The sequence below is a fragment of the Haplochromis burtoni genome, unplaced genomic scaffold (assembly GCF_018398535.1).
Source record: "Haplochromis burtoni strain Fernald_Lab_line unplaced genomic scaffold, NCSU_Asbu1 Contig_487, whole genome shotgun sequence".
NCBI lineage: Eukaryota > Metazoa > Chordata > Actinopteri > Cichliformes > Cichlidae > Haplochromis > Haplochromis burtoni.
Window position 1 is genome coordinate 730 of NW_024582848.1, and position 20,764 is coordinate 21,493.

The 20,764-nt window shown below is 40.4% G+C and overlaps 2 protein-coding genes across 14 annotated transcripts; one reads left to right on the forward strand and one right to left on the reverse strand.

The window, feature by feature from the left end:
• Positions 1-928: 928 nt before the first annotated feature.
• Positions 929-13,366, forward strand: LOC102290388 (troponin T, fast skeletal muscle isoforms). 13 transcript variants are annotated; one of them, XM_005946703.2, is made up of 15 exons: positions 929-1,067; positions 2,903-2,943; positions 3,195-3,205; positions 3,779-3,787; positions 4,250-4,390; positions 6,462-6,479; positions 7,127-7,145; positions 7,281-7,326; positions 7,418-7,534; positions 7,996-8,073; positions 8,403-8,516; positions 8,587-8,699; positions 8,898-8,988; positions 9,980-10,020; positions 13,050-13,366. In XM_005946703.2, exons 2-15 carry the CDS (start codon positions 2,924-2,926, stop codon positions 13,081-13,083), a joined length of 852 nt encoding a protein of 283 aa, XP_005946765.1. In that variant the 5' UTR covers positions 929-1,067; positions 2,903-2,923; the 3' UTR covers positions 13,084-13,366. The 13 variants fall into 13 exon arrangements, with proteins under 13 accessions (XP_005946765.1, XP_005946768.1, XP_042069776.1 ...); XM_005946702.2 differs by having other exon boundaries at positions 979-1,133; XM_005946704.2 differs by lacking the exon at positions 9,980-10,020 and adding an exon at positions 11,234-11,274 and having other exon boundaries at positions 979-1,133.
• Positions 13,367-16,775: 3,409 nt separating this feature from the next.
• Positions 16,776-20,500, reverse strand: LOC102292756 (myoblast determination protein 1 homolog). Its single transcript, XM_005946713.3, has 3 exons — positions 19,765-20,500; positions 19,051-19,129; positions 16,776-18,311 (listed from the first exon to the last, which is right to left on the reverse strand). Exons 1-3 carry the CDS (start codon positions 20,350-20,352, stop codon positions 18,082-18,084), a joined length of 897 nt encoding a protein of 298 aa, XP_005946775.1. The 5' UTR covers positions 20,353-20,500; the 3' UTR covers positions 16,776-18,081.
• Positions 20,501-20,764: the final 264 nt, after the last annotated feature.

Here is a 20,764-nt window from a genome sequence, read left to right on the forward strand (position 1 = left end):
TGCATCAACAAAATCAAAGATAAAATCCTTGATGAAGTTTCATCTGTTTGTGTTTTCGTGATACTGATGGTTTGAACCTCCCACATACGCAGGTAACCAAGATTTCTCTCTGTGTCCTTAATTTTGTTACTGTAGCACCCCCTGGAGGAAATTGCAGGCTCTGTCAGTATCTGTGTGACCATATACTAGTGGAGACTTTACTGAAGGGTTCCTGCAGCAGCTTATTTAGACTTCACAGCTGAATGGAAAGACAGTCATCACAGTTCAGACTGGAGATGATTTCTGAAGGATATAAGAATGCAGCTCTCACTCATCTATAATTTAATGTCGCTTAACTCAAAGGTCCCACAGAAACACAGAAGCCCTGACCCAGAATAAATTACATAACTAAGCGAGACACACAAGTTCAGCACATAAGTCGCATTTAATTAAGTAGTAATTTAAATATTTATATCATTAAATTTAACTATGCTTCCATGCACTAGTGATGGCAAAACATTTCCATCTAGTATTTGCTTTTGCATTCTGGGCTACTGCAGTCAGAAAAACAATCTGGATCAGAGCCACTGTTTAGCAGGACTATATTTGTCCGTCAGATTGATTCTTTTAAACCAGCGAATCAAAGCCTCAAAACAAGAGGTGGTTCAACATGTTGGATTTACAGCTTGAACTGACAAATCTCTCAGCTTCTCATGCTCGCACAAGTATGCTGTAGATTATGTTTATGTGTCCCAAACTTCTGTGGGAGGATCAGAAACACCACCTGCCTCGCTTCCCTGACGTCCAACATCTCTCGCTCTCAGATGAAATTTGCTTGCCTAATGCAGCAGCCCCAGAATAGCATCCTGGGGTCATTTTGGCTGTCCCCTTCTCCAAACTTGAGCCTCCCTCCTTAGCACTCGACCCATCCATCTCCTTATTGAGTGCCAGAGGAAGGAGGTGGGGGCAGCAAAGGCGTGGACCATGTTCTGCCACGGTGGACGGCCTCGCCTCTGAGCTCATTCTTTGGCCAATAGGGAGGCCGAGCGGATCGAGTATCACTATAACAGAAGGACATAATCAGCGCGGTAAGTTTGCAGAACCTTACAGCCTGTCTTGGCCAGCGGGAGCTCGTTTCTTTCAGCTTTTCTGAGGTAAGGAAGTAAGGGGAGTGAATGAGAGTGTGAATGGTAGCGAGGAAGCTCAGGTTTAGGCCTAATGTCCCCCAAACATCACCCAGCCTCAGGACAGTTGAGTCCACATGTGCTAAAATCACTGCCATGAGTAGCAGAGGCTGCTGCTGAGGGCAGTGGTGAGAAGGAAACAATTAATAGTGGATCTTGGAGTAAAAAAGGCCTCCCTCTTCTGTGTTTGAACCCTGTTAATGAAGTCCAGTGTTTGACGGTGCTGAGTGCCTGAAACCTTGGTAAACAACTTGTGTTTAGTGCCTTTCTGTATCTGTGAGCACCCAAAAGAAGCTCAGCCTTTGGATTACTTTTTAGCAAGTTTGTAATCTATCTAAAATCCTCAGCTGATGTTTCAGACGTTTGAAAGTTCTCTGGGTTCTCACCAGACAAGCAGCTGGACTTTGTTGTTGTTCCTGTTGCTGTTTGGTTTGAGTCCAGTGACCCAGTGGGGGTTCATGCCTTTGGGATTTACAGTTGGCTTAAAGCCTCTGAAGCAGCTTTCCGCTTCAGGAGACAGAAGGTGACAGTAACGAGTTATATAACACCACGAGAACTGCGGCGACTAATCCCGTTGTTGTTTTTGGTATTTGACCTCAGATCTTTTCTGGATTGCAGGCTTTCTCTTATTTACGTTACATTTTGGTGAAGCTGTGAAAGGGTGTGGCATGTTCTCAAACTGAACCTCACATAGCTTGAGGATAAACAGTTTATCATCTCGAACAGGAGCCGAGGGGCTCACGAGTGGATGTAAAGGAATCGTCATTTTGTCATTACACCGAGCTTGGAATTTATGACATTTGGGAATTAGACCTTCAAGGCGGCCTTCCTGGGTTTATTTTAATTCTTGAGCAAAGTTCCCCCAGGTGATAGGGATCCTCAGAAGGATGATTGAAGGAACCATGTGAGAGGAGAGCCTGATAAGGAAATGAAGGTGGAATGATGGGTTGTGGTCCAGGAGAAGGAACCCAATCTTTAACAGTGGGTGCACTGAAACTGGATCTGTGGGACCTGTGCAGCTGTCTCTTGGAAATAGCTGTGATGTCGGACGCCTTCATGGTGGTCTCACGCTAGTGAGGCCAATGGGCAACTAATCCGAAATCTAATCACTGGGAAATTAAATCATGCATAAATCCAGGTCATGTGTGTTTATCATTGCAGGCTTTTGATTAGATCTTAGATCCAAACCGGGATTTTCCAGCAGGATCAGGATACTGTTGATGACTGTAGAGTGGCAGCATCCTTTATTCTTTGACACATGGTGATGGAAAAGATTTAAGTTTCTTTAAGGTTTCTTTTTTTCACCCGACAGCAGCCCAACATCTATCCTCTGAGCAGCTGGAAAAAAGACTATTTGCATAAATCTATGTTTGGCTTCCTTCTCACTTATCATGAGAGAAGCAAATTCAGCCCTGAGGCTCAAATTTCAGTCGAGAGTCTAATTATAAACTGAAGAAGATTTGGAAGCGACAGATCTTTGGAATGCCTTTAATGCAACATGCAAGATAAATTTTATTGACAATCATTTCTAAATAATTCTACTCAAAGATTTCTATATTATTATTTTGTGGAGGTGTTGGAGAAAACTGTGCAGGCAGGCAGGGTGAGGTATGGTCTGGGTGGAGCCACTGAGACATATTTAAGACATCTGCAACTTAATCCTGAGTTATAAATACATGCAGGCTGGGCAGTCGCTTCTTACACACACTTAAAGTTTCTGTTTTCTCTTCTGATTTCAGGTTGCAAAGTCCACTGTCATCATGTCCGACACAGAGGAAGTGTAAGTCAACCCACATTTTTATTCACAAATTCTAAGATTTTAATCTTCTAGCAGTAGATTGGCCAAAAAACGTTTGACTTAAGGCCTTTTTGTGAGCTAGAATCTTAAATTGCTGGACAACACTAATAAAGAAGATCCTGAGCTAAGATGATTTAGTCAAATAGCCGTTTTCACTGTAAACCACAAATTTTCATGTTTGATTTTGATGAGCTGCAACAATTCTAAGCATTCCTTTGTGTTCTGTCTTGCAGTGGGGTCGAGGGTAAGTAGCACCACCACTCCTGATTATATATCTAAAAAAATGATCCACCCCTAAAATTAGGTCCAGGTACAGTCGGGAGTTCCATGCTAAAGGCCCAGGATTACTTCTGAATCTTGTCTAACTGACTTTCCATCCCCTGTAGAGAGTTATTTGAACTGGACAAATTGCAGGTTTGGCTTGACTCCTCCAGATTCAAGTTGTGCAATAATGCTCTCTCTCCTTCAAGCAAATGACCACACCAGCACTGACAACAGGACAGTGCCTTTTATGCTTTGTGAGATTAAAATAAAAACTTTTAGAAACATAAATCGCATAAAGCGGCGCAGTCCTGTTGGCAGAGAGTCCTGCAGCTCTGCATGACAATCTGCAAATGTGCAGTCCTCCTGAGCTGAACACACTTTGAAAACAACTTGGAAGTTTTGCTCCAATCAGCTCATGAGGACTGTTATGTGTATGCTTAGCATGGATCCCCAGTGTACCCACATTTTGCTTTTGTATTCTGTCAAAAATGGGTACATGTGGGATCTTTTGATAATGTTCTTCTGCTCCTCTCTTTCTCGGACGGACGTGAAGAATACGATGGTAAGACACAACCTCCAGACTCCGGATGATAAGTCTCACGTCACTGATACTAATTTGTTAGTCGTCCCTGAACAGGTTTTTGTGGCATGCTAGTTAACTCTAACATAACCTGAGATAAGTGAAGACACAGGTTGTAAACAAAGTTGGTTGGCGACAGGTTAGAATCTCTCTTTTGTCTTTGACTGCATCCAATTGCAGTGCAGGTATTTCCAGGAATCGATCACATTTCATCAATGAGTGACTGACCTTTTCTTTCCCGTAACTGCTTGCTGTCTCACCTGCTTTAGCATCATCCGGTGACAGTTCGTTTGAACTGCCTCACCATGAACCTCCTCATATCTCATATCTCACATCTCCTCCTTTCATCCACTGACCGCCTCCTCCCCTCTTCCATTTCTCCTGCTTCCATTAACCCTCTCACTGCCCTTCCTCTCCCCTTTTGACTCGCTGCATGTTGTGTAGCTGTAGAAGAGGAGGTAGTAGTGGAGGTAGAGGTGGCCCCTGAGGCGGCCCCTGAGCCAGAGCCAGAACCACAGCCAGAGCCAGAACCAGAACCAGAACCAGTGGTAGAACCAGAACCAGAACCTGAGCCTGAGCCTGAAGGTATGTGGCATGAAGGGGGGAAGAGGGTATTGGATCCTTTCCCAGGCGTCACATGCGCTCCGGCAGCTACAGCCAGTTAGTTCGATATAACTAACCCTGATGTGCAGCCCAGTCTCACTGCAAAATGAGCAGGAGCAATGCTGGTCCCCATGAGTGTCACAATAAAGGCTTTAAACACGTAATTATGTTCGTATACATGTAACTCCACAAGACATGATTGTTGAAAAGCCCCTAAAGCAGGGGTGCCCAATCCCGGTCCTCGAGAGCTACCGTCCTGCAGCTTTTAGATGCATCCTTGTTCCCACACACCTGAATCAAATGAATGGCTTGTTATCAGGCCTTTGCCAAACATGATGACATGCTGAAGAGATCAAACCATTTGATTCAGCTGTGTTGGAGTAGGGATGCATCTAAAAGCTGCAGGATGGTAGCTCTCGAGGACCGGGATTGGGCAGCCCTGCCCTAAAGTCTTTCAGTGAAAGTTGACATGACGTTCAACCTCTTGAGTTTATTTATATTTGACTTTACTGTAATTTCTAGTTTATGTTCAATCACCCTTTGGTTATGGTAAAAGGTAAATGGTCTGCTTCTTATATAGCTCTATCTGAGCACTCAAAGCACTTTACACAACTTGCCTCTTCACCCATTCACACCCGCACTTTTTTCTATGCTCTTTCAATGTTTGCAAACTAAAAGCATTTGGTTAATTTTAGACAGACTTAGCCTTTTTCCCAACTTCTTTTCCCACAAAAAATGTCCACAGTTATACACCCTGTATTGTAAACACACAACATGTTTGTATCCTGAACACTTAGCACTGAACATTTTGCTGTGAGATTGGTCTATACCTTCTCCATGTCTGCTAATGTTAAGCTAACACTACCTTTCTTTTACCTCCACATGAATTCAGAGACAGGGCGTTCATGCAGAAGCTGAAAATGCTATGTTTGAACTACTAAGGTCAGAAAGTGAAAACATGCTAATAAGCTCACTCCTTCAGCTATAGCTAATAGAGTTGTGCTAATACTTTAACTTTCCATTAGCTCTCCATTCTAAAAATGTTATCTTTGAGAAGCTGGGACATGTTTTTGGAGTTATCTTTCTAAACACCATTAAATTTGCATCTGCTTCTTTAGTAACAAATAATTTTACAGTTCTTGCTAGGTGGCTTTTCCACTAGCCTAGCTCACTGTATGCTAAAATATTACCACAAAATCATTTGAGAGTTGAAAAATCTAAGACAACCAATAGAAAAATAGAAAATAGATTTTTTTTATTTCAACCCTGTGTTTACTACTGAACAACATGCAACCAATTACTCTCTTTGATAGGATTTAAAAATTGGATAAAATTGGTACCATACCTGCAGGATGGGCTACATCTGATTGCTCCCTGTGGGAAGACAACCCTTAGTGCTAATAGGAGGAAAAAAAGATTTTAAAAAATAGACTCATTTTTCATCTTCCTCTTAATCTTGTATTCTGCTCAATCATGTAACATGCAAAAAATATGCCAAAACATGCCAAAAATAAAACATGCTAATTTGTTTTAAAACTACGTACATATCCCTATATCTTCTCAGTCTAGCCTCTATGGTGAAAAGGGTGAATGCAGGGTAATGTATAAAAACAAGGACTTGGTGCAGCCAATCATAAATGATCAATTAATATTTAAGGGATGTATTTATCTCAACCCCTTCAGTAGAAATATGAATAAGTTTGGATTTTTTGACAGCTTATTCCCTTCTATAACTTTAGTAAACAGTTTGTTTGTTTTCTTTTGTAATTTAAAGCTAACATGAAAAATATTATACATAAATGTGATTCCGTACAAATTGAACTACTGTTTTACCATCTTAGTTATCGAAGTAAAGGTAAAACTTTGCCCTTGTAAGCAGCTGGCTTTCTTAATCAGTTGATTGTGGTAACCAGTTTCTTTATTTTTTTAAACATGCTAAGCTTGAGTAGATCAGCTGTGTGCCTTAGTTAGACTCTGTACAGTTTGCAGCTCCCAGGCTTCCCGCTAACGCTGTTCTGTTCTGCTTTTTGTTTTGGATGCCTGCTGCATGCAGACCCCACTGAAGAGGAAGGTATGTAGATTTAAAAACTTCAATCTTAAATCTGTCATTCTGGTTTTGGGAAGGACTACAGTGTCCAGGTCTGACATCTGTACTCAGGGAACGCCTGCTGTCTGTCCAAATTTTACCTGTCTGTGTGAATCCAGGAGCGCTGGCCCTAATTGGCATCCAAATAAGAAGGTGAAAAATTTGGAACCACTAGTGGAGAAGGAAGGGCGAATGAATATGAAATGCTAACACGTGCTTCACTGCACAGCAACCCCACACTCTTGCTATGCCACTTGTCATCTGCATGGCATGAAGCCGCCAGAATCTGGGTTCAGATAAATGAAGGAAACAGGGAAATGTTTTGCTTGGGGTCAAGCCAAAAACAAAAAAAGACATATTCTCTGTATCAGTGTGAAACCAAAGACCAACGTTAACAATTCAGGTTTACTTTAACTGCACACCTGTTTAAACTGTTTGTAATACATGTTTGCTCTTATTTGACTGTTGTTCTAACCCTAACTTAAAAAGTGAATAGCCTATCCTTTTAAACTGTCTAATCTGTCACCTTGATCCAAAGCCACACTGAGTAATGCTTGGGTTTACTGAAATAATCTGTTTTCTTTCTAATCTGGTGAAATTCACTCATCCCCTCTTCACTTCTTAACCTGCAGAGGAGAAGCCAAAGTTCAAGTAAGTTCCTTCTTATGTAGTCTGACTTCAAATGATTCCTGTAGACATTTAAATCGGAGTTATTTGGGCAAAAAAGACAAAGAAAGCTTTCAATTAGTGTGCCAGTACACTCAAAACCCCCACGCTCTCTTGCAGGCCCACCGCCCCAAAAATCCCAGACGGTGAGAAAGTGGACTTTGATGTAAGTCCGCCTGCAGTGTAGAAGAGATTTTGTTCATTTACGGGTGTTTCTTTGCACAGCTGAATACTGCTTCTGTTGATCCGCCCCGCAGGACATCCAGAAGAAACGTCAGAACAAGGATCTGATTGAGCTGCAGGCCCTGATCGATGCTCACTTTGAGCACAGGAAGAAGGAGGAGGAGGAGCTGATCGCCCTCAAGGAGAGGATTGTAAGTATTTAGCTAATGGGTAGTTTTATCTGTTCATATTTCCATGGAACTGGAAAATTGCAAAAAGCCTTCCACAATAATTCATCCACACAGGAAATACTTCCTGCCTTTTGCAGTTGGTGACTGGCTCTCATTTCTGGCCAAGGAATGGCTTCTAAAGGCTGAGCTCTGCTGGCTCTGCATGTCTTCTCAATGTGATTCATTTTATTAAATAAAATTTGGCTCACAGACAAGCTGATAATGACACAAATCAAAGGGAGAAAAGACAAAACATCAACAATAAAAACACTAAAAAATATCATGGGAACAATAAAACACTATATTTTTAATTTTTACATTTTTGTAATTAAAAAAATCTTTCAATTGTCTTAGTGGAGATACAAAGCAAAAACAAGGACACTCACTGTGTGGTGTGTGAGTTATCTCTGTTTTCTAACCCAACGTTTGCTCCTGTCCCACAGGAGAAGCGTCGTGCCGAGAGGGCCGAGCAGCAGAGGGTCCGCGCTGAGAAGGAAAAGGAGCGCCAGGCCAGACGTGAGGTGTGTTATTTTCAAACTATGAAAATGTGACTGCTATATGAATATATGGAGCAAAGACAAAATGTCTTTGTGCAGATATATAAACATAACCTTTTAAAATGTTCCCTTGAAAAGAGCGAACGTAGTTGGAGTTTCTTGTGACTTCCATTTGTAGGCAGCAAAGTATTTAAAGCCAGTTTTTCCAGGTTCAGGATGAATAAGTGCAGCTAATGTTAGTCCTGGGACCCGATGTTGTAAGTACTCTGTTCAAATTGGTGGTTACCAGGGACGATCAGAGAGTGGGTGGTGGATGCAGAGGTCTCACTCTGAGGTATTTTTTGTCAAATCAGGAGGAGAGGCGGATCAGAGAGGAGGCTGATGCCAAGAAGAAGGCAGATGATGATGCCAAGAAGAAGTCGGCTCTGTCCAGCATGGGCTCCCAGTACAGCAGTCACCTGCAGAGAGTCAGTATACATGCACACAGACACACACGTGTCTATGGGATCATCTGTTGACCTGCATCTGTCCAAACAGGCTGACCAGAAGAGAGGAGGAAAGAAAGAGACTGAGAGGGAGAAGAAGAAGAAGATCCTGGCCGCCAGGCGCAAGCAGCTGAACATTGACCATCTGAACGAGGATAAGCTGAAGTACGACTCGGCTGTGAAACTAAAACTATAACCTTAGACTTTTACGCCTGTGTAAAATAGTTTGAACGTCTTAGAAATGTCCTAGAAAATGGTGAAAAACCTCAACAAAGTAAAGACAAGGAACTGAATGTGCCAGAAGCAAAAATCCACCTGTCAGAAGAACTGCTTGTTTTATTTGTGTTTTTGTGTTTGCTGCAGGGAAAAGATCAAAGAGCTGCATGACTGGATGACCCAGCTGGAGTCTGAGAAGTTCGACCACACGGAGAGACTGAAGAGGCAGAAGTACGAGGTGAGACGGCGTCCTCGTGAGCGCCCACGATGGCGTCTCTGACTGAGAACTTCTCAGCCAATTTCATGCATTTAGACAAGAACAATAAGACGGGTTTGAGAGAGGTCAGTGGGATGAGAAAAGCATAATATTTTACATTTCTTTCATTTGAATTATTTAATACTTATTTAAATACCATAAAACTATTTTCCTGCTTTTCTTTGATTTCAGTTTAAAATGTGTTATTTCATTTTCTGGGTTTTCCCTTTTATATGAGACAAAAAGTTCTCTTTCCATATATTTTATCACATTTTTTTGGTTTATTCCCATAATTAGTTGATGAGTTTATCCTGACATTAATCTAAACATGTTTTGAACTGAATGCTAAAATATGATTATGTTTTTAAAAAATTTAAGGTTTTTAGGGCATTTTACATTGAAAATATTTCATTACAATTTCATAAAAACCAGAGGGTGAGATTTCTTTCACTACTAGTTTGTTCTTATTTACTTGATTCTCTTGATTTTTTTATAGTTCACTAAATCCAAAGATTTGTGGGACACCTAATATTTTTTATGACTTAAGAAATCATATATGTAAGTAATCATTTATGCAACAAATTATATTATCGATTATTGTATATAATGAATTATTAATTTTTTACATACAATAATTAATCATTGGTTACATGCAAATTAATAATTAGTATATAATAAACATTCAGCTACAGAGGACACAAATTTGCTTTTGTTGAACTTTTATCTACTTGATTGTTGTTAAACATTATGTTTATTTACAGACTTTTACTTTACCTCAAATTATCTTGATTAAATTAAATTTGACCATTTAATAATATAGATAAATAGTCATAAATAGTCTAAAGTTAAGAGCACAAATGACTCGGTGCTTCAGACGTGCCAGGTTTGTTGTAGTTTGGTTTTGGTTGATGAGGTTGGCATCCCAAGGTCACCTCGGGATTTGAACCCTCGATATACTCTTGATTTCCTCCAGGTTACTACCCTGCGTAAGAGAATCGAGGAGCTCAGTAAATTGTAAGTAGTGCAGCTGAGCAGCAGTCATGCCGGCTCCCTGCATGTTAGCACGGGGAAAGTCAGAGCAGAGCGCCCCCGCTGGCTGACATAGGAAACAACACACCACCTGATTAAAAAGCGAGAAAGACAAAAGAGGACGGAGGAGTTTGTTTCCAAAAGGTGACACGTGCTCATGGGATTCCAGGAACCTCTTATGAATAAGAGTGGGGGTTTTAACTTTTTGCAAGGATTGTTTTTTTTAAAACAAGGATCTCAGAGAACCAGTCTTAAAATGACTGGAACTGATTTTATATTCAGTGAGTTTAAATGTGGACAGAGGTCCTGCCTGCATATACTTTAAAAAATGGCCTTACCTGTATATAATATCTATATATAAATCTATTTATAGCCTCTATATTAGCACAAGAGCTCTCTGTTTATATTATTATAACTACTACATGACTGTGCTACTGTACTGTTTGACCTGTTTTGCAGGTGACAACTGCAAAGAAAAATCAGATATTTTACTGAGAAAAATAAAGAAAAAGGTAGGGGTGGTAGATGTCGTTTAGACGCTTGGCAAGAGTCTTTATAGGCCCAAGAAGCGCCTCTATACCAAGTTTGGTTGTTCAACTCCAGATCGTGTAGAAGTATTTGTGCATTATAGTAAAATATACATCTAATGTCATGCATTTAATGTTAAATGGATGCATTGCAGAGAACTGCAACCGCACTTTTAAATTAGTAAAACTCCAATATTTGTCGTAAGCCACAGTTGCTTGTACGTTGGTGAAACAAAGAGAAACTGGATGAACACGGTGCCAGTTTTGGACTCAAACTCTCTGTTTGCAAGCAGATGAATAATCTGAAGTGTCTGTAAAGGTGGTGCTGAGTGACTGTGATGCTCAGTTTTACATCACACAGCCTCAGCTATGTGTTTGAGCGAGCATAAAGGTAAGTCAGGGTTTGGTGAGGTTTCACAGCTGAGCTAAAGGGGAATTAAATGTTTGTGCTCCTTTGTGGGAAACCACAGCAGACGTGCTTAATTTGGTGACATCACAGGACAGAAGAAACTCTGGGTAACAAAAAGATTCTTATGCACGGCGCTGCCTTGGTTTCCCATGATGCTTTGGCCCGCAGCTTTCAGCCCACTGAGCCCGTTCAGCTGAAGGAGTCGTTCTCCGAGGTAAAAGTATCCTGCTGCAAGTTAAAGCTGCTGCTGTGTCATTTCCAGGTTCTCACGTACAGGATTCGCATTGATGAGTTGCAGAAGCAGTGAGTATTGTCATTGCTGACTTCGCCAGCACCCAATAATCCCCCCCAAAGTATAACTTAATTTAATTCCACATGATAACGTGATAATGTGATAACTCTCCCCTCGGAAAGACATAACTGTCATCACACTGAGACAGTTCATGTCGGTTTAAGGCTGAAAACTAATAGGGACAGAGTACATCAAGCTATGAAACACTAGACACCCTTCAGGGAAATTTTAGTGTCTAAGAGAGCAGCCTTTTATTGTGTGTGCAGGAATAACAGCTGAGTTATCACAGTGCATTATTTGTTTTCCGTGTCAATTTAGACCAGGGGTAGGCAACTCCAGGCCTCGAGTGCCGGTGTCCTGCAGGTTTTAGATCCCACCCTGGGTTAACACACCTGAATCAAATGATTAGTTCATTACCAGACCTCTGGAGAACCTCAAGAAATGCTGAGGAGTCATTTAGCCCTTTAAATCAGCTGTGGTGGATCATGGACACATCTAAAACCTCCAGGACACCGGCACTCGAGGCCTTGAGTTTCCTACCCCTGATTTAGACCCTTCAGTGATAACACCCTAGCCTTGACCCTAACCATTTAATTTATCATTAACATTATAAAATGACATGAAAAGGTCTTAGAAAATCAAGCATGCATCTTATGATGAATTTTAGATAGAAGACTACTAGTTTTATCCCTCAAACAGTAATAATCATACAGTAAACACAAGAACACCTCAGTAACACTGCCGCAGATGGTTCAGTTCCAATCCCGGTCCAGACACAGGCCAAAAACATCTCAGCTGTCATGTTGTTTGGACTCTGTTGGTCAGCCAGACTAACGAGCACAAGTACTTAATGCAGAGGTGTTTAATAGAAGGGTGCAGCTGCATCATCACGCTTCTACCCTGAACATTAAGTACTCACCCTAAGACATCAAACATGACACATGAAACCTTTCACGATATGTCAGTTGCATTCGCTTTCTTTCTGGCAGCAGGTGGGCGGAGCTTTGGTGCTTACAGACTGAGCTGCGTGCCTGCGTTGACCATATTTGGGAAATATGCTCTTTATTAAGTATAGAAAAAAAACTGTCTGGACGTTTCGAGCAGTCTAAAGCCTGAGCTTCTCACAGACTCACAGGTCTTAATTAGAGCAAACACGACTGTAACGGTGCATACACGATCGAAAATAAAGGGGATGGATTTGAGGTAGTGCCTTTGGATTAATTAAGCCCATGCAGGTAAGTACAGCATGAGTTGTGCATGCGAGCTGAATTTCCTGGGTTGTTTTTTCTGCTTCCAAAATCCCACTCAAAACATACACTAAACAGACCCTAAACAATTTATGAGGATTTTCATGTTTTTTTCTGAATTAAGATATTTTTCATATCTCAAAAAGATAATTTTAATATTTTCAGTTACTTTTTTGAATGATTGCTGCACAAAATTTGAACAAAAATCTAAATCTGTACGGTTGGATAAAAACACACCCATCCGTTTCTTTAACTGAGAAGAGATTTTTATTTTAAGCAGCCAGTTTCCTCAAGAGATTTTGGACAAACATGCTTCCAGCTAGTGAAATGCTCTCAGCTTCATATGTGATGATGCAAAACATGTTTTTGCACTCTCCTCGTGCTTGACTTCTACCAAGGAGTCTTTGAGCTGTTCACTGCTGTTCTCTGAAGTTTGAGTTTGAGTATAAATTTGCAAATCAGCATCGACGGCATCGCACAATGTGAGAACAGCTCAAAGTTCTGAAATATGTCCAATTTCTTTGCGTTTCGCATTACAGCAGCAAGAAGGGAGCCGCCCGCCGCAGAAAGTAGATCAACTCGGCCCGCCAGTGCTCAGAAACCAAACCAGGATAATCTCGGACACATGCCTGATGAAGCAATGCACGCTGTGGCAAAGGTCTTAGCTCAGAAGAAGCCTGTAATGCTGAGGTTTACCCTGCAGCCAACCAACCACACTATGAAACATGCAACCAGGAGCCTTTAGCTGCTCTTCAGTAGGAATAAAAACCATTAAACTTTGTTGCCGTCACGCTTCCTCACCCTCGACTGTTTGGTTCTCAGTATTTTTGTAAATAAAGTGTGACACTTCAAGCCATGTCTGTAGATCTGTTGTTCTTTAGTAAATCAATAAAGTTCAGTATTTTTAGATGTGTAATTTTAAAGTCGTTTCTTCAACACTGTTAAATGACCTGGCAGGAAACAGAGGCCCTGCTTTTATCAGAGTCTCCAAATATTTTAGGTTTTGCAAGTGATCAGTATGCACATTATCATTTGTAACTGAGGGAGGGAAACTAGTTTATATATAATACTACTTGTATAAAAAAAATCTTATTTTTAATCTAAGATAGGAGCTTATGAAAGCATATTAAATGTTGAATTTAATTCAAGGAACATTCCGTTATTTACCGCAGTCAATCTGTCCAGCTACTCTGGAGGAGGCTGTAAATATTGTGACATGAGTCTGATATGAGTCAATGAGTCAGTGAAGCTCACTTCTGTCCAATGACAGTGCTGCTGAGGGGAGTTGTTGAGGATTTCCTCTACTTTTCTGTCGGTAACCGCTGCTGTTTAGCCTCTGTTAGCAGCTGTTAGCTGCTGTTAGCTGCAGCCCGGACATCAGTTCAGGAGATGAGGCTTGAGCTAAGACAGAAGAGGACAACATCTTATTCAGAGGCCTGTCACACTGTCTCTTTCCTTTGCTTTTCCGCTTCTTTGATGACAATGAAACACGGGTATGATGCTTCATATCATGAGGCTGAAGGTGCAGCTATAAAATAATATTTGACTCCAGGATTCAAAATCCCCACAGGTTCTTGTCTCCGCTGCCTTTGGTTTTCTACATATGTGTCTGAAATCATCAATCATCAATCAGATACATAAAGCATGATAAGATGGACCGGCGATGTCCAGCTCGGCCACTGACATGGCAACATGGCAGCTTTCACAAACAGGTGCCAGCTGCTGTTTATGAGAATGCATCAGTTTGGTGAAAGACATAATTACACACTAATCAATATATATTTAGGAGTAAAATATTCTTTTTTTCTACTAAATAACCGGACAAAACTTACTGTAACTTTACTAAAAATTATATTTAAATATCATTATTGTTATTATCTATTCATTTTTATTAGTTTTAGAAGAAAAGCTGAAAAAAGTTTAGAAAGCACATTACATTTTTTCATATTACTGATATTTACCTGCATTCCTGAACAGAAAAAATTAGGAAAAAATTATTTATTTGTGGAAAAAAGAAAAAGATCACTTTCACTGTTATTTTGTCACAAGCTGCCGCACAGCCAGTGACAATGGCAAGACAAGCTAAATTGCTGAACATTATTTTATTCACCAAAAAGGAAAAACACAAACAAGTATGAGGAGTCACAAATACCAGTGATGACACAAATGCACGTGTGCTGATGTTGGCAGCAGTGCAAAGGACTAAACACACCAAAACCTGGAGGTGCCAATTGCTGCAGTTCTGCCGTAGAATCACATGATGGCGCTGTTGGTCTGTGTACCACGGAGCAGAGCCTCAGCATGTAAGTCAAGGTCACAGGAACAGGATCGGACAATGTTTGTGTTTGTTCAGAAGCGTTTTAAAGCTCAAACCTTCATTAGTCATTTAGGGATTTAAAATAACTTGAATATTATAATTGTTAACAGAGTTATTGTGACAGTCACCATCACTCTTAACTAAAGTACTTACCCGATACAAAGATAAAAACCGATCTGTCAACGTCTCATTCACCTTGCGGTGCAGAAAGAGTTAAATTACGTTCTCTGCTGGAGTCCTTCCTCATTTGACAAACATATCCAATGTGATTGGCTGAGCCTTTCAAGGAGCTCTGTTTAGTTTTAGCAGCAGCAAGCCTGCGCTGCCAGGACCTGCGAGGAGGAGAGGAGGACGGCAGCAAAAAGGAAGAACCTGGATATAAGAAAGTATTTTTCAAAGAAACCTGTAAGTCACTTAAAGTCAAGTTCACTCATAAAATGTGTCCGTCATAATAACGTTACAGGCTATGCTAGGCCCATATATGCCAACCCTCCCGATTTTTCCAGGAGAATCACGAATTTCAGGAGCCACCATTCTACCGAATTTCTCCCGATTTTCCACCCGGACAACAAAATTGAAAAACCATATCCCATATCGGCCAAGCCAATTCCAATTTCCAACAATGGCTACTACTGCATCTACTTAGTTTTAATATTGCTCTTATTACTCTTTCTGCGTCGTAAAATAAACTTTTAACATATTTTCCAGGGAGAAAGTAGCTGAGTAAACTTCAAATATCTGAGCCGGTGTTGTGCCAAAAACTGATTTCCAATGTTTCCGTGTGTTTTTTATGTGTAATATCGTTATGTATGTTGCTAAATAGACTTTGGTGAACAGATATTACAAAGGGGTTATATATCAAATTAAAAATTTACCTGTTTGTCAAGTATCTTTGTAACTGTGTTATTGTACTTACATTATAATCAATCAGCTCCCGTTTGTCCACTTAAAATATATTTACAGAACTATTTTTGCATTTGTTGCAATTTCAGCTGTCCTCTTGGCCAGATTACTCCTGAAAGAGACATTTTTAAAGCCAACAATACTTTTTTTTAACTGCATAAATAAAGGATACATAAAAGTCACTGCCAAAAAGTGATTGCGGCTTCTACCTTGTTACAGGAATGTTGTTTGTTGCTCAAGATGACTTGATACATTTGGGATACACTTGACATATGTTTCACATATTATAGACCAACAAGTTATTTATAGCAGTTTAAATACAGGCAATCAGTTTTTGGCAGACAATCACTTTTTGGCACAACACCGGGTCCTCAGGTGGACGCAGCCTCTGAATTTGGACATCCCCAGCTTGTTTCCGGCCGGACAATAATAACGGTGACATTTAACTTTTTTATCCAATAAATAAACATTGTAAAATTGAAGTTTTTTGTACATATAAGTAGATCACCCCCCCCCCCCCAGGCTGAAAAGTAGGCAAGTATGGCGAGGCTGCCACAGAGTTAAAATTGTATAACGATAAGTGTTCAGTCAGAAGACGAACAGTATAGAATGTAAAACAAAAATGCAGCATTAGCTCAGTTACGAAGAAGATTTTTTCTGTTCAAATATGATGGAGTTGTTGTGTGGGGAACCAGTCGTCCTTGTCTGTTGCTGTAACTGTAATTCATGTTTAGAATAAAAAATCCCAGCTCACTGACTTGATAGGAGCAATAGTGCCTAAAATGTTGCTAATTTTGCTGAGAGATCTTTTACTTTGTGGTAATCTTAGATGAGTAGTTTTATGGACAAAAACCACCAGTTGCTTTGAAATTTATGTGTTCAATTATTTTAAATATCAAGGCAATGAAAACATTTTCTTGAAATTTTTCCCACAAAAAATTATAAAATTTTATAAATAAATTCTGGACATTAAAAAAAAACAAGACATCATAAGTCAGAGTCATATGTATATATTTTGTATAAATAAGCATTTATTTGTCTTTAGACTGTCACTCATTTTCAGATGTATAAATATAAAGTTTAACATTTTTCACAACAAACAAAAGCACGTACAGACAGAAACATTAAATACATAATTAATACTTTCAGTTGGAACAAATCAGCTCTTATTTACAGAATATTTACAGAAACAGAAAAGTGGTCCTCCGCTGCAGTGAGTGAAATGACAAATGAAAGAAATTAAAAATCCGTTTTGGACAGGAAGGAGGTCTGAACCTACTTCAAAACTGACGGGAGGAAAAAAAGTCACTACAATACTTCTGTACCCGCAGGCCGGATTCTGTTAAGCTTTTACTGCAGAAATTTGTGCTTTTACATCAAGTTTCCTTCTAAAATGTCAAACAGTTACTGTAGTTCCTTTTTCCTCCTGAGGGAATCGAACAGCTGGGGCCTTTCGGACTTCAGATAGACGAAAGTGGAGGAATGTTAATGGGTGGTTTTTGGCCTCCGTCCTTCATCAGCTAGACTATACACAGAAGGCTGGAGTGGGGAAGGTGGGGGGATCCATCTGAAAGACTAAGCTGAGGCTTAAAATATTTTTCATAACTTAAAATTAAATAAAAATACAGCAAGAACCGAACTGGTTTCTATTTAAAACGTAACTATAGAATTAAGTGGTCTGATCTCGACTTATTTCAGAAACAGGAAAGGGAATCTGGGGTGGCTGTGGAAGCTCATTCCTGCTTGGAAAATTAACTAATGTAGGTAACTTTGGAATGATAAAAGCAACTTTTCATTTGTATGACATACAAGGTCAAAATTAAGACTTCAGCTCCTGACTATGACTTTTTAAAATCATTTTTTTCAGGCTCCTCCTTTTATTAGCGTCTCCGTGTAGAATCAACAAACCGCATCTGATCATGAAACATTGAGATGTTTAGTTTGGACGCTTAAAAAAATCTTTCTTTACATCAGTAATTCTAGATTTTATCATTCCTTTGTTAAATATATATCTAATAACTGAAAATAAATCTTAGGTATGTGTACTTTTAATTAGACCTCACAGCCACGGGATTTTTTTCTTGGCAACTCAATTGAAAACACTTAAAATGATTTTTACTGCTGATCTTTTTTTCTGGCAGGAATGAGCTTCCATACATTGATCTAAAGAGAATAAATACATAAGAAGCAGCTGATAAACCATAGTGGTGGTTTCTCAGTTCAGCTGGTGTAAATAATCATTTTCAGTGTGTGTGTGTGTGTGTGTGTTCTTATGGCTGGATGGCTTGACAAGATTTGGGGATTTTTTTAATTTATTGTAATGTCCGAGTTGAATATCTATGTGTGAGGGTCTATAGGACTTGGTAAATCAGGCTGGGGTCCTGACTGGCAGTCGGAGACGAGACCTGAGTGGTCGCCGGGGCAGTGCCTGCTTCACCCACCGGCACAGTTGTCGTCGGTGGGGATCCTGGGCCGTCAGCAGGCGGCAGCAGGCTGCTGTTATCGGTGGAGATCCGCTCCACAATGCTGGACAGGCAGTCCAGACTGGACACCACTGAACTGCGTTCGCTTTTCAGACCGCCTGCACAAAAAAACAAGACATCATAGTAAATAAAAAAAAAATCGTTACTATGGATGAGTTTTAAAAAAAAAAATATTTCTATCATTCATATTGGGGGACAAAGGTGACAAAACTGTTGTTATGGAAACACAAAAAACATAATCAAATCATCATCATCATCAAAAACAAACCCCAAACCAATATTATTATTATTATTATTATTATTATTATTATTATTATTATTAATAATAATAATAATAATAATAATAATAATAATAATAACTTTATTTTCAAATTATTTCGAATTAGTTGTTAGCATTAATCACAGATCTAGTTTAATTGTTTTCATGCTTGTTTTGTATTTAGGCTGCTTTACAGAGCTTAATTTAACTCAGAATATTTCAGCTTCTGTATTATATATTAATCATTTACTGTCGAAAAGATCTACAAAAAAAACAAAACAAAAAAAAAACGAAGAAACGCTCTTTTTACATCAGCTGAAATTAAAAATGAGCTTTTAATTCAGCGTATGGTTTATAATCTTACTTTTATACGTTGCTCCTAACATTAAAATCAACATTAACATTGAACTTTTACATTTTGAACAATTAAATAAAGAATCAGTTCAAAGAAAGCACAGCATCAACTGTTTTATTGGCCTGCTGCTTTTATTGCGTCTTCTATTTGTCTTTCCCCGCTAACTGCCGTCACTTTACTGCGTGGTTTATTATTTTAAACACGTATTAAAATCATTTCCTACCGTTTGGAGTCTCGGAGAAATAAGAGCTGTCATAACTTCCTCTTCTGGTTGTCTGACAGGTGGGGCCGTTAAAATCCGTCTGAAGAAGAAAAGAGAAAATTAAATATTGACAGAGACACTAAAGAATCCACCAGAGAAATCCCGCAGAGTGATTAGAAAATAAATCTAAATAAGTGTGTGTGTGTGTGTGTGTGTGTGTGTGTGTGTGTGTGTGTGTGTGTGTGGTAATGGTTGAGTCACGGTAGCTGTTTGTGTCATACCACGTTAATAAAGTCCCTGAACTCAGATATTATTTTTTTCCATCCACGTCTCTCCGTTTGTTACATCTGGGGTCTAAAAACGGTTTAAATCTGTTTCCTGTGTGTTTGGTGAGACGAGACGAAAGAAAATGTTTTAAAGACACTTTGAAACTAAATTTGCTTCGTTCCGATTCTGACACAAAATGGCCAGTAATGAGAAAGTTACACACAGGCAGCTAAATGATTCTACTTTAAATCACTATTTTACATGAAATTTAAACGTCATGAATAAGAGAAAAAAAATGAATTGCTTGATTTGTCTCGATTCATCATAATAAAAGAATTTAATTAATATTAAACATCAGTTAAAATAAGAGTTGGAGCAGACAGTAAAATATCCCCAATTCCTTTGGCTAAATTCAAAAGATGGTCGGCTCCGTGCGCCTCTCTCACACCTGTCGCTCCTTGAACTCACCATGCCGTCGGAGCAGTTGGAGCGGGGGCTGGATGCGTCCGAGTCCCCGCTGTAGTGCTCCAGCACCGGGTAGAAGCCGTCTTCCTGGCCACCGCGCAGCAGCGCCTGCAGGGACTCGATGTAGCTGATGGCGTTGCGCAGGATCTCCACCTTTGGCAGCCTCTGGTTGGGGTTGGCCGTCGTGCAGCGCTTTAGGGTCTCGAAGGCGTCGTTGACCTTGCTGAGCCGCCGGCGCTCCCGCAGCGTGGCCGCCTTCCGCCGGTCCGCGTTGGTCGTCTTCCTCTTGCAGGCCTTGCAGGCCCAGAGCAGGCAGCGGCCCGCCTGGTGGTGCCCGCTGGGGGCGCGGACGTGCTCGTCGTCCTCCACCTCGGCATGGTGGTGGAGGTGCAGGAGGGAGGACGGGGAGGAGGAAGAGGAGGAAGGGGAGGATGAGGATGAAGAGGAGGAGTCGTCAGGCTTCAACAGCCCCACATGGACCAGCCGCGGGTCCAGGTCCTCGAAGAAGTGCATGTCACTGGTGTTAAAGCAGGGGTCGTCATAGAAATCATCAGCGGTGGGGATGGGGAAAGAGATATCCGACAACTCCATGGTTCAGTCCAGATCACAGCAGGAAGAAGAAAATCCAGTGATGACCAAACTTTTCTCTCTTTTTTAGGGAAGAACTGAAACGTGAAGCAGGATTCGGGGCTTTTGAGGGAATGTACAGTCCTGTCACAAACTGATCTGCCCTCCAGCCGTTGACCTGGATCCCCTTATACCTGGGACAGTGGGGGGCGGGTTCAAGATGATGGGGTCCACCGAGGTCTGTCCAATCAGCTGCTGGCAGGAGGGGTTTACAGCTTCACGGTAATTAGTGTCCGATTACCCCTCACAGGGCAGTAATGTACTGCTGCACACGGCGGGGGGCGTGTGGGAAATGTAAGTTTAATACATACATTTAAAAAATGCGTATCGATATCAGCAAAGTAAATATGCATCTGTTAAATAGCTGTCATTATTC

What these genes read in the sequence shown, in the direction of transcription:
- LOC102292756 (XM_005946713.3), bottom strand. Translation starts at nt 20,352, where the DNA reads ATGGAGTTGTCGGATATCTCTTTCCCCATCCCCACCGCTGATGATTTC. An exon ending in CCAACTGCTCCGACGGCATG is followed by an intron (nt 19,130 to 19,764) that starts GTGAGTTCAAGG and finishes TTTCTTCTTCAG; the next exon opens with ACGGATTTTAACGGCCCCAC. An exon ending in TTTCTCCGAGACTCCAAACG is followed by an intron (nt 18,312 to 19,050) that starts GTAGGAAATGAT and finishes TTTTTTGTGCAG; the next exon opens with GCGGTCTGAAAAGCGAACGC.
- LOC102290388 (XM_005946703.2), top strand. Translation starts at nt 2,924, where the DNA reads ATGTCCGACACAGAGGAAGT. An exon ending in GTGAGAAAGTGGACTTTGAT is followed by an intron (nt 7,327 to 7,417) that starts GTAAGTCCGCCT and finishes TCCGCCCCGCAG; the next exon opens with GACATCCAGAAGAAACGTCA. An exon ending in CTGAACGAGGATAAGCTGAA is followed by an intron (nt 8,700 to 8,897) that starts GTACGACTCGGC and finishes TGTTTGCTGCAG; the next exon opens with GGAAAAGATCAAAGAGCTGC.